We start from the raw sequence: 11,982 nt of genomic DNA on the forward strand, positions 1-11,982 counted from the left end.
TGTGAATTAGACAATTTTCCTGTCCTGCTAAGCATTCAAAATGTAACGAGTACTTTTGGGTATCAGGGAAAACGTAATGAGTAAAAAGTACATTTATTTTCTTTAGGAATGTAGTGGAGTAAAAGTTGTCGAAAATATAAATAGTAAAATAAAGTACAGACAAACAAAAAAAACTACTTAAGTAGTACTTAAAAAGTATTTGTACTTAAGTACTTTACGCCACTGGTTGGAAGCCAGCCGAACCATTGTGTTGGAGGAAACACCGTCCAGCTGCCAACGTCAGCTTGCAGGCACCCGACTCGCCACAAGGAGTCGCTAGAGCACGATGGGACAAGGAAAACCTAGCCCACCAAACCCTCCCCTAACCCGGACGACGCTGGGCCAATTGTGTGCCGCCATGGATCATGGATCTTCCGATCACAGTGCTTAAGTGAAGCCTCAAGCACTGCAATGCAGTGACTTAGAACGCAAACAGGCGTGCACACAGTGGATGTGGTTTGATGTAGTTTACAAATCGAAGTTACCTGCTGCAGTATATCTCAGAGTTCTGTGCTCAGCTCTTTTTCCGCCAGTTGCTCTCGGTGTATCATACAATGCGTCCAATGGCAGAGGGAGACACCATAACTAGAGTGCAGGGGAACCCGGGAATCGTGAGACAGAAGAATATGTCCTTGTGAATAGCATTCCCCAACATGTATAGCGAACAAAAGTCCATTCTTGGGCATCTCGGCCCTCACAGCTAACATCCATTTAGAGAGCATAAGCTGGGGAGTTACCTCTTGATTGCTAGCAATAGCATAAATGATTTATCACACAGTGTTATTGGTGTGAGTTTCTCTGCCTTTGCCTCCCCACACATTGTTTTCACCATATAAATTGCGGCCGTTAATATCAAAGTCTCTGCAATAGTGTGGTGTTTCACAGCGTAGCGGGCCTAGCCATTCACCGCAGGAATTATTCAAGTGCAGCCTCTGATTGAATTTTATCTTTGAATCATTTTCATTCAGATTTTTAAGGTTAACCACATTACAATGATTTTGAGATACAAAAATACAATAACCCCATTTTCATATCAGTGAGTCGCGACCCCTAGTTTGGGAACCGCAGCTCTAACCCCTCTTGCCACAGTGTCTTACAGAGACAAAGCCTTTTGCTAAAGACGGATAACAATGACTGACACTTGTTAAAGAGAAAGCAACAGACACAGCTTTGTGAGTGGAGGGATATCTGTCACTGGGAGAGATGTGGCAGGATCAACACACTGGAATTAAATGCTTAGGGTTCTTTAGATAATCAACATAGTACAGTGTAACTCGACGTCTTGAGGGCAACCAGTGAACTAGTAGTAATTTTAGAAGGCCGACATGATGCCAAGTCTTAGGCTGAAAGGATTACGGAATGTTCAGTATTATGCTTCTACTGGATGATATGTTTAGTCCTGGTTTAACCCTGCTGGATAAGGTTAATCAGGCTGTGTAGAACCAGTCCTTTCCTCACCTTGGTTTGCGCTTCATGGTTGTCATCAGCTTGACCAGCTGCAGCAGTAGGAAGGAGAAACTGAGCTCAAAGACACCAATAAACTTCATCACTTCCTTTGTGTTCAGCCCTGAGGAGGTGGGGCCCTCTGCACTACTGTCAGGGGGTCCTGTCAACTCTGGGCCATCCGTCTACCCAAAAAATAAAATAGATAACTTTTTTTATTTTTTTATTTAATACATTAATATGGAATACATTAATATGGAAATTTAACAGAGGGATGAGGCATGTGAGTAATTGTTGGTTAGAAGTAACTGTAGATTCTCAAAGAAAAGGTGCAAACTGAAGGGAATTTCTGCTATCAAGTTCCAGTTCTATCTCTATGTTTGTGTCTACCTCTGTGTGCTCCTGTCAGGGTCTTCAGCTTGGCCCAACTGCTCGCTCTCACCTGTGAACACACATTGTTACTCAATGACACCACCTATCAGAATACTAAGATGGTTCTGACCTGGCGGGTGTGAGCCTGGCCCTGGCGAGCCTCACTGACTAACCTGCCATGGTGAACTTGGCGAAGGCCACCCTCAGCCAGCAGGGTGCGGAGCAGCTCCGTCCTTTAAGCTGAGGGACAGGCGGACAGCCTTGCTGCAGTGCAGCTCTGCCAGGCTCCTGTGCTGTTTCCTCAGGTGCTCGTCTCCCACCTGGCACAGAGGAGGAAACATAGCAGTAACATACTGAAAACCTTAATGCTCTTCTACAGACAACACAATCTTTAAATGTTTTAAAACATAGACATTTTACTCTGGTTACAGTGTACGTCCTAGGCCTAGTCCTTACATGGTTGCGGAAGCAGCTGTGGTACATGGAGGCCAGACGATGGTGGATGGTGGCAGCTCTGTACTGATAGAGGGGCTGGCGGGCCGACTCGGTCTGCATGTCACAGTACTTCAGAGACTTCAGCATGGCCTCCGTCACCTCCTGCTCAATCTGGCAACACACAGGAATGACAACTTTATTATGGACTACTGTGCTCCTACACACATGCTCAAATAACCATTTGACTTGTGAAAAAACACTAACCATTTCACCTAGGGCAGCATGTAGAGTTTGTAAGGTTAGTTAACTTAGACATTTTCCATTCTGTTCATTCACCAACTATAAATCTCTCCAAGTGTGGCCCATGGCCTCTTACCTGTTCCTGGGCCTCCCTGGACAGAGGGGCAACTTCTTGCAGCAGAGTGGCCAGGCTGAAGTAGGTAGTGGACAGCTCCCAGTTGACCAAGTCCAACACTGCAGGGTGGTTCCCTCTGGTGGCCAAGGACTGCATAGCCCTCAGGTAGGTAGTCTATAGCCTGGAGAGGATCTCTGCTCTAAAGATCTCTGTCTATTTTTTAGAGCACCATATCTTAGTGAAAGCGTAGTGATTTTAAGTTGAATTGTCCTACTTAAAAAAAGAAACCTTAGAGATCTTATGCATCATTTTTCAAAATGACACAAATGTGACTGGCACAAAGATAAGCAGATCGTCTTGCCTTCATGCCTTTCTACTTACTGTGGAAAACAACATGGGTTGGTAGTCATTGAAATGGAAATCATTATATGTCTACTAAATAATTATATGGTTGTGGTACCTTACTGTAATAGAGAGCTTCCTCTTGGGAGAACTCTCCTCTGCTCAGGTCTGCAGAGACAGCACAGTGGGCCTGGGCACAGATACTCTGCTGCTGTGCAACACAGGCAGACTGATGAGAGGTGTTGGTGCTGTACTCGATGGCCTCAAAGTCCTTCATGCCCTTCTCAAAGCACGAGAAACTCTTCTTCCACATCTCCTGTTCAGTTATAGATACAGACTTGTTCACTGTAAAGGAAGGGGGGATTAGAGTGAGGGAGAGGTCTGTATCCTGAACCTTTAACTGGAAGAACGATATCATGTTTGTGAAATATTATATGTTTATCGTTGAAAAGTGTGCGAGTGTCTCCTCACCCTGGCAGCTGCTCTCTCTGTGCAGCAACTCCTGGTCCTCATTGGTCTGGTAGTTGTACTCCTCCAGGTAGGCAGCACGGTTACTTGCATTCTGGGCCAGCAACAGCTGGATGTCGCCACACAGAGAGACACTGGATGCGGAACAGTAGCGCCAGCAGGTACATGATACTCCTCACAGAACAGTAGGCATCTGCAGAGGGAGAGAGAAAATGGAATGAAGGAAGGGTGGTAGACAGACACACTGATCGTAGTAACGCAGGGATAATTAGAGGTAACGCAAGAAATTATTACAACAGGTCGCCTACATTATCCATCAGTCCACAGTTGACTACAGCATGCTTAGGTGAGCCGGAGAGGAGACACTGACAGTGGCACTGCAGGGCCAGTTTGATGTAGCGCAGGGCCCGGCTGTTCTTCAGCAGGTTAGTGGCAGCATCTGACAGTATGTAGTAGGCCTTGGACGCCTTGAAGGAGAGCTGCAGCTTCATACGGTGCTGCCAGGACCCTGGGATCATCCCTGACTGGGACGGATGCTTCAGGTCTTCCTGGAATGGACCAGCCGTAACCAAGCGAAAGAGAGAGAGGGGAACGGAGAGATGGCGGGGGAGGGCGGGAGAGGATAATATAGATATAAAGGAAAAGAGTATAAGGAGGAGAAATGTAGGTATTTACTAGGGGCAAATTCACATACAACAAGGAACCTGCTCATTATGGTATAACAACATTCATTATCAACAATGTCATATAGCTATGCTTCAGAATCTTGATGGGGTCCGTGATGGCCAACCTCTTTCCAGGAGAAGTGTGATCCCTTTCTCTACAGCATCACTCCCATCCTAGTACTTCAGGGGGATGGGGGTGTTGGGGTCAGCAGCTGGGAGGTCACTCTCCTTCTTAATGCTGTCGTCCACTGCTTTCAGGCCCTGCCAAACACATCCAACAGTTAGAGCTCACGGAACATAGCATTTGGTGACAACCATTCCCATAGTTATCACTACAGTAGAGACTCACCTTTAAGACATAGCTGAGGACGTGCCGACATCTTTCCTCCTTGTTTTGAGAGACGGGAAATGCATAGATTGGCTGCAATATGGGAAAATAACAGGATTCATTAAATGTCAAGATAAAACATCCAAGACTCCAATAGTCACTCCAGGTAGTGGCTAGTTTATGGTTACTGTAGCTATGTCAAGGTTACATATCAACAAGGTCACACAAACAGAGTAGCTAGCGACAAATGTGTGAGACACTCACCCTGATCTGATGAGTGAACTTGTACTTCTCTGGAACAGACAGCTCCCCACTGATTTGATAATAGCTACAGCTTTGCTATCATCCTGTGGGTCCGAGGTGGTACTGCAGGAACCATTCTCATGACTGTCCTCTGGTAGATCTTCTTGAGCCTCCTCTGTAGCTGTCCTCAGAGCCCCCCGCCCACAGCGACTCCAGGCCATTACCTGTGGGTGCCTGTCCTGGTTCAGGAGCAACGTTCTGATTCTGCCACTCTGCAAGAACAACAATGCACATTCTATAAAACAGAATGTATAGTCTGGTGCCATCTGTTGGGACTAATTTGCCATTAATGCATTGACTGATAACACTGCGCGTTGTGCACTAGTTTCAGGTATACTGTGTTGATACCGTACAAGGTTGCAGGCACCTACTTGTAAAGAAGCACATCCACAGGCAGGGTGAAGGGGTTCTGGCATTTCTCCTCTGCTGCTTCCTCACAGAGTGATGAGGTCATACAATTTACGATGTCACTTCCACTAGCTGAGGAAACACAGAAACATGACTATTCGATGAAGTAGGCCTACTACCACATCGTAGTGTATATTTACCAGGTTATTCTCACATGTATTTTGTAAGTCATACAGGAGGTACAGTTAGTGTGTTGTGTTATCTCCCACCTTTGAAGAGCCAGTTGGTATAGCCCTTTTTGGTGCAGTTAGACTTGAGAAAGAACCGAATGTTCTGAGCGACGTCTTTCACAACCATAGTTGAGAAGGTGGAGTTCTCAAGATCAGGGATGTCCTCTGTTTAGATCATCTCATATTTCTGACCAAAGAACAATCAGCACTAACATTAAAACAGTATTAAATTGTGAATACAAATGACTCATTTGGGCAGTAAAAACGAGGCTTATTTACATGGACGATGCCATTGACGTGAAAGCACATGACGAGCTCTGGAACATTGCACATCAGATTGTCCAGCCAGTAGTCAATACCTGTGAGAATGTTGATTGGCTTGTGGTTATTCCTAAAAAAGAAAGAACCTTCTAGGTATTTTGCAGGGGAACATTGCTGTGGAACAGTAGTAAACCATCTGAACATTTTTATATTGACTGACATGAATAATGGCCATTGTTCCCCGTTTTTCGTGATTCTGAACTGAGCCGCAGGCTGGGTAGCATCCTTCTCCAAAGATAGGCATGTTGGACCCCACCAGCGTGTGGATCTCCTCAAACATCCACAAGATGTTCCTCACAAAGTCATTCATTTTTTTTTACATTTACATTTTAGTCATTTAGCAGACGCTCTTATCCAGAGCGACTTACAGTAGAGTGCATACATTTTTTATTACATTTTTACATACTGAGACAAGGATATCCCTACCGGCCAAACCCTCCCTAACCCGGACGACGCTATGCCAATTGTGCGTCGCCCCACGGACCTCCCGGTTGCGGCCGGCTGCGACAGAGCCTGGGCGCGAACCCAGCCCAGCCTGGGCGCGAACCCAGAGACTCTGGTGGCGCAGCTAGCACTGCGATGCAGTGCCCTAGACCACTGCACCACCCGGGAGGCCTCAAACCCTGTCAAATAAAGTTGAGGGAAAAAAGTTGAATGGATACTTGAATTGAATAGATTTAACTCATTTACAATCAAAGAAACAAATGCCAACAAAACAAAATAGAGAGTCTCCTGAGTTTGTTGAAGTTTCTTACCACTAGCCTACCTGACTGTTCTCCCCTTTGTTGAACAATGTGGTAAGGTTCTGCTCTTTGGAAGCCACTTGTCCCAATGCATACTTGCTGTCCATGGGAACACTTTCCTGTAAGGAATGGACATACAGTCACAAAGGAAGAAACGGTGAAACTCAACAAGAGCAAAGCAACACAGCAGGTACTGCACCAGGTACTGCACCAGGTACTGCACCAGGTACTGCACCAGGTACTGCACCAGGTACTGCACCAGGTACTGCACCAGGTACTGCACCAGGTACTGCACCAGGTACTGCACCAGGTACTGCACATTCCATAAAGTGTGGCCTACCTCTGTGTGCTGCGGCCTCCTCTGAGTATGAAGCAGTGCTGATGAAGGTAACGGGCCAGGAGGGACCAAACTCCTCCACCCCACACGCCTCATCAGGGTTGTCTGATTCAGGGACAGGCTCTGTGGCTCCATCACCATTTATACTGGCGAAGACATTGAGGAGTACAACCATTAGGATTTACTCTGGCTCAAATAAGGTTTTCTTGTTTCTATTGCCGTCGTTCACATTAACAAGTAGGTTAGAAGTCCAACCTCAAGTATCTCACTTGTAGTAGAGGAACTTGGACAGGATTGCTTTTTGGTACCAGTGTTCTTTACTCTTCTTTTTCCTCTGCCACTTCTGATCTATTACCCTCTGGTAAAACTCCATTAGCCATGTCCAATCTCCTCTCTGTGACATAGTGTAAAAACAGAACATACAATCAAATGTATTTTTTACAAGCATTGTCAATCATCCAGATATGAGCTTTCTCACATCCTTCATTGACATTTAAACAGGCTTCCTCTCCACTGGCTGTCTAACTGTACCTGAGAAGAACTCATGAAGAGCCAGTTCATCTAGGAGGAGAGTCCTTCCCACACGGTGGACTGCCATACTGACATGGGACTTACTGCAGGGGATCTTCAACAGCTTCTTGATGTTCTGAATAGAAAAGAGAATGAGACCCTTAGGTTCACCAAACAGTTTTGATTACCAAACAAGCCAAATACATATTAGCAGTAGCAATAACAATGCAACATTCTTAGCTGTTCAGTGGATAGACCTACCTCAGAGTCCTACACCCATATCAACATTATCCCTAATGGAATCAATTAAGTCATAAGCCATCCCCAAACTTGAGCAAGGAGAAAGTACATGTACATGAGCACCTTGCAACAATTCAGTGATGATGCATACCACCAGATATCACATCTCGTTTTGAGGGCTGAATAACCAGCGCTTCACCTGGAGAAAGGCTTGCTCTTGCTGCTGGACCCTAGTACAGAGGTGCCTGCAGGCCCACGTTGGGGGCTCTCCCGTAGCCAGTTGGCGGCTTCAGATCAGTCTTCTCCTGTAGTAGTGCATATAGGTGGTGGGTTGAGGGGCAGCAGAGTACTTCACTGCACGGTTCTTTATTTCGTTGTTGCCTAGGCACATCTGACAACTTGATTCAATATAACAAGTAAATAGTTAAATGATTGTGTAGATATTGTGATGTTAGCTACAACTAACTAAATACATTTAAATATCCTATGTACAGTTACTTGTCCTGTGCAACGTCATAAAATAACGTGACCCTGCAATGCATGCATAAACAGATAGCTAACTGCAGTTCAAAGCTAACTAGCTATTGCTTACTTGCCTGCCACTGTCGCCCCCACTGTCATCCACTTCTTCACTTCCACGGTCTGGAGGGACGCCATCATCTCGGTTCCCAATCCTAGCTGTTGCTGAACTCATGTTCTATCTACAAGCTAGCTCCTGGCCACACAAACGAATGCTGTCCAAGGGGTACCCGTTCATAGCAAACTAGCTGCCTTAAAATGTCAACAAAAATTGCAGTCACAAGATTGCTGCTAACTCACCACCTGCTGCTTACACCAAACGACATAACGTTATTTGTTCATGATCAGAACGAAATGAAAATTTGCTAACAAATTGAGTTACTGCTTTTACATTTAATTTATCCCTGTTTTGCAGAACCTTCCAGACGGTATCAACAACACCACTTGCTTTAGCCGTTCTGTCTGCTGCTGTTGACAGACCACGCGTTATTGTAAAGCGAGAGCTCACAACTTCCGGGTAAAAAAAAGCTAAATAAAAGACCGCATTTTCAGGATTATGAATTGAGCCAAACTCCAAATTAAACTATGAAGGGTAAGTGGCTTTTAATATAATACAACAGGATGTGGTAGCTAGCTGTTACATAACTGATATAATTGGATTTGGACAAAGGCGACAAAAACATTTAAGAGAAGAGAGGTTAGGTTTGGACTTTTAGTTTGATATAAGCAGTCGGTTGTGATGTACAGTGAGGCTTTTTAGTTGCTGCTAACTTCACATGTTCAATTATGCTCTGGATATGACAATTCCTTCTGGAAGTTAACTTCCAGTGAGTTTACAGAAAAGGATACAATAAATGACATTTTCTGGATAATTTTTATTAATTCTCTTATGTTCTGATTCTTTATTTTTCTATTCTTTACCCTAATTCCTTGTCTTTAGCTAAATGTATTATTTCTTTATTTTCATGTTCCTTTTCCCCCAGTTCCCTTTCCTTCTGTTTTATAATTGGAAGGTTAAATAAAACTGCCTTCAAATTAACTAGAAAACGGGGAATAAGGCGGGCTGAATTGTGATGTAACAAACAGAAATAAAGACACTTATTTTTTTTCAAATGGAATACAAATTATTTGTGATTAGTATGTTATTATAGTTACTGTTGTTTGCATTCTTTGTGAGAAGAATGTGAGAAGCAAAAGTATTATAAACCCTGTCCAGTTGGTCATATTTTGTGCTGTCGTTACAAAGTTTCAACCTTGTTAAAATGACAAAAGGTGGTAAGAAATACTCATCAATGGAAAAGGATGGCAAATGGGTACGATTCTGATTACTTTAAATCTTTCACTATTAGCTTATGATGAGCCCATTATAATTGCACGCAACGTTGCAGATACTGACAAATAAAGTTATTATAAAGACACCCCTGTACCTTTCCTAACAACTTCATGTCTTTCAAAATGTGCAGTTGGCTCATGCAGGTTTACCAGCAAATGACACCAGTAAACGGGAGACGTGCACCAGCACAGGGTATATGATGTCTCAGAGTGAACCACTACCTCCAGCATCTAGCACAGAGAAGTATCCCAAGATCTTCATCAACACAGAACAGGTTGGCAGAGTGCAATACATTCATGCAGAGAGTGAAACATCTTACTCAAAAGTGTCTACATGGTCTTGGGTTGTTGTTATGTGTGCAATCACCTTAATTTCCATGAAGATGATTACATTTATCCTTTATACAATTTACTAATAATCGTTGGCATAACTATGCCAAAACCTAGGAGAAAATGTGATATATCAATTAACTATTCTCTTTACAGAAAACCATGGGAAGAGTCTATCCATTCTCAGCCCATGATAACCAAGCTGCACTGCAAGATACCATCAATGTATTTGATGATGTAAGCAATATGCCCACTACAAGGAAAACAAAGACATCATCAAGGATGTTGTCAAATCAACACTAAGGTTTTTAATAAGATAATACAACAAAATAAAATTGGAAACAATACCATTTTTCTTATGGTGTTTTTCATAGGGATTAGGCCGCAAGAAGTGCCTGGATGAGCGTAGACAACATAACTCCCACTTCTGCCTGTGCCACCATGGAAGTGTGAGTGGCGTGGGGGAGACGAGGGGAGACTTCTCAGCCTATCAGACAGACTACCAGGACCGCCAGGACACAGAGGGCTCCTCCACCAGCAGGCGTTTTCCCAGTAACCATCTTGATAGGTCCACTGTGGCAGCTGCTGCCCAGGCAGGAGAGCACTTTATGTGGTTCGGGAGGCATGATGAGGACCGTCCTGTGCCCCTTGAAGTGCTGGCAGCTACCAACTGCTCCTCCTCATCCAAGCCGTCCAGACACTCCTACCAGATCAGGCATTAGATGAATATACCATATTATCCAAATACTCTTCTTTAGGAAATCACAAAGCAACACATCTTGATGGTTTTCCAAGTGCAAGTTAAAAAAATATGAAACATTGAGATACGGAGATGTAAAATTGTATTATTTATACATTTCTCCTTTTACAGTAAAATTGGGTTCTTAAGGAAAGTCAGATCAGACAACCATTCCCTTTGTTCCTCATTAATTAATCACATTCAGATTAATTACGTAATGAAGGGCAATCTATTTTCAAGTACACCATTTGTCACAAGATTTAGATAGAAAAAACGTGTAAATCAATTACATCATAAATGAGAAAGATTATTAGATGTGATGTACAAAAGACAAAAGAATAAACTGAGGAGACGTTGCAGCCTAGTCTCATAGACTAGACGGAACATAGTAAAGGTAAATCCGGGACACTCAAATTAGTATGATATGTTATGTTTGGTTACATAAGACAGATGGTTACTTAAGGCAAAAACGAAAGCAGGGTATAACACAAACGTATTTCAACCGAAAGGTTGAGAGTTCGAATCTCATCATGGACAACTATAGCATTTTAACTAATTAGCAACTTTTCAACTACTTACTACTTTTTTAAACGTTGCAACTACCTAGCATGCTACATAACCCTTCCACTAACCCTAACCTCAACCCTTTTAGCTAAGACTTCCCCTAACCTTAACCTTTTAACCATACTCACCCCTAGCCTAGCTAACGTTAGCCAGCTAGCAAACTTTAGCAACCTAGGGACCTAGCTAGAAGTCGTAACATATTATACATTTTGCAAAGTCATAACACATAAGAGGAATCGTAATTCGTAACATATCATAAGAAATGGGTGATGGACATCCACAAATTAATGCATAGCATATGAAACATAATATACACTATATATAGAAAAGTATGTGGACACCCCTTCAAATTAGTGGATTTGGCTACTTCAGGCACACCCGTTGACAAGTGTATAAAATCGAGCACACAGCCATGCAATCTCCCTAGACAAACATTGGTAGTAGAATGGCCTTACTGAAGAGCTCTGTGACTTTCAGCGTGGAACCATCTGTCCTCGGTTGCAACACTCACTACCGAATTCCAAACTGCCTCTGGAAGCAAAGTCAGCACAAGAACTGTTCGTCGGGAGCTTCATGAAATGGGTTTTCATAGCCGAGCAGCCGCACACAAGCCTAAGATCACCAATGTGCAATGCCAAGTGTCGGCTTGAGTGGTATAAAGCTCGCTGACATTGGACACTGGAGGAGTGGAAACACGTTCTCTGGAGTGATGAATCACGTTTCACCATCTGGCAGTCCGACGTACCAATCTGGATTTGTCGGATGCCAGGAGAACGCTACCTGCCCGAATGCATAGTGCCAACTGTAAAGTTTGGTGGAGGAGGAATATTGGTCTGGGGCTATTTTTCATGGATCGGGCTAGGCCCCTTAGTTCCAGTGAAGGGAAATCTTCACGCTACAGCATACTGTACAATTACATTCTACACAATTGTGTGCTTCCAACTTTGTGGTAACAGTTTGGGGAAGGCCCTTTCCTCTTTCAGCATGACAATGCCCCCGTGCACAAAGCGAGGTCTATA

At 43.7% G+C, this 11,982-nt stretch overlaps 2 protein-coding genes and 1 pseudogene across 2 annotated transcripts; 1 reads left to right on the top strand and 2 right to left on the bottom strand.

Moving 5' to 3' along the window:
• Nucleotides 1–975: 975 nt before the first annotated feature.
• On the bottom strand, nt 976–8,479 carry LOC120045897 (annotated as a pseudogene).
• LOC120046566 (erythroid differentiation-related factor 1-like) lies at nt 3,530–4,002 on the bottom strand. Its single transcript, XM_038991911.1, has 2 exons — nt 3,763–4,002; nt 3,530–3,647 (listed from the first exon to the last, which is right to left on the bottom strand). The coding sequence occupies exons 1-2, from the start codon at nt 3,970–3,972 to the stop codon at nt 3,630–3,632; spliced, it is 228 nt and encodes a 75-aa protein (XP_038847839.1). The 5' UTR covers nt 3,973–4,002; the 3' UTR covers nt 3,530–3,629.
• Nucleotides 8,480–9,530: 1,051 nt separating the features above from the next.
• tex36 (testis expressed 36) lies at nt 9,531–10,392 on the top strand. Its single transcript, XM_038990826.1, has 3 exons — nt 9,531–9,605; nt 9,817–9,897; nt 10,035–10,392. Exons 1-3 carry the CDS (start codon nt 9,531–9,533, stop codon nt 10,380–10,382), a joined length of 504 nt encoding a protein of 167 aa, XP_038846754.1. The 3' UTR covers nt 10,383–10,392.
• The last annotated feature ends 1,590 nt before the right edge of the window (nt 10,393–11,982 follow it).

Source organism: Salvelinus namaycush, chromosome 4 (assembly GCF_016432855.1).
Source record: "Salvelinus namaycush isolate Seneca chromosome 4, SaNama_1.0, whole genome shotgun sequence".
NCBI classification, from domain to species: Eukaryota; Metazoa; Chordata; class Actinopteri; order Salmoniformes; family Salmonidae; genus Salvelinus; species Salvelinus namaycush.

What these genes read in the sequence shown, in the direction of transcription:
- LOC120046566 (XM_038991911.1), bottom strand. Translation starts at nt 3,972, where the DNA reads ATGATCCCAGGGTCCTGGCAGCACCGTATGAAGCTGCAGCTCTCCTTC.
- tex36 (XM_038990826.1), top strand. Translation starts at nt 9,531, where the DNA reads ATGTCTCAGAGTGAACCACTACCTCCAGCATCTAGCACAGAGAAGTAT. An exon ending in TCTTCATCAACACAGAACAG is followed by an intron (nt 9,606 to 9,816) that starts GTTGGCAGAGTG and finishes TTCTCTTTACAG; the next exon opens with AAAACCATGGGAAGAGTCTA. An exon ending in CCATCAATGTATTTGATGAT is followed by an intron (nt 9,898 to 10,034) that starts GTAAGCAATATG and finishes TGTTTTTCATAG; the next exon opens with GGATTAGGCCGCAAGAAGTG.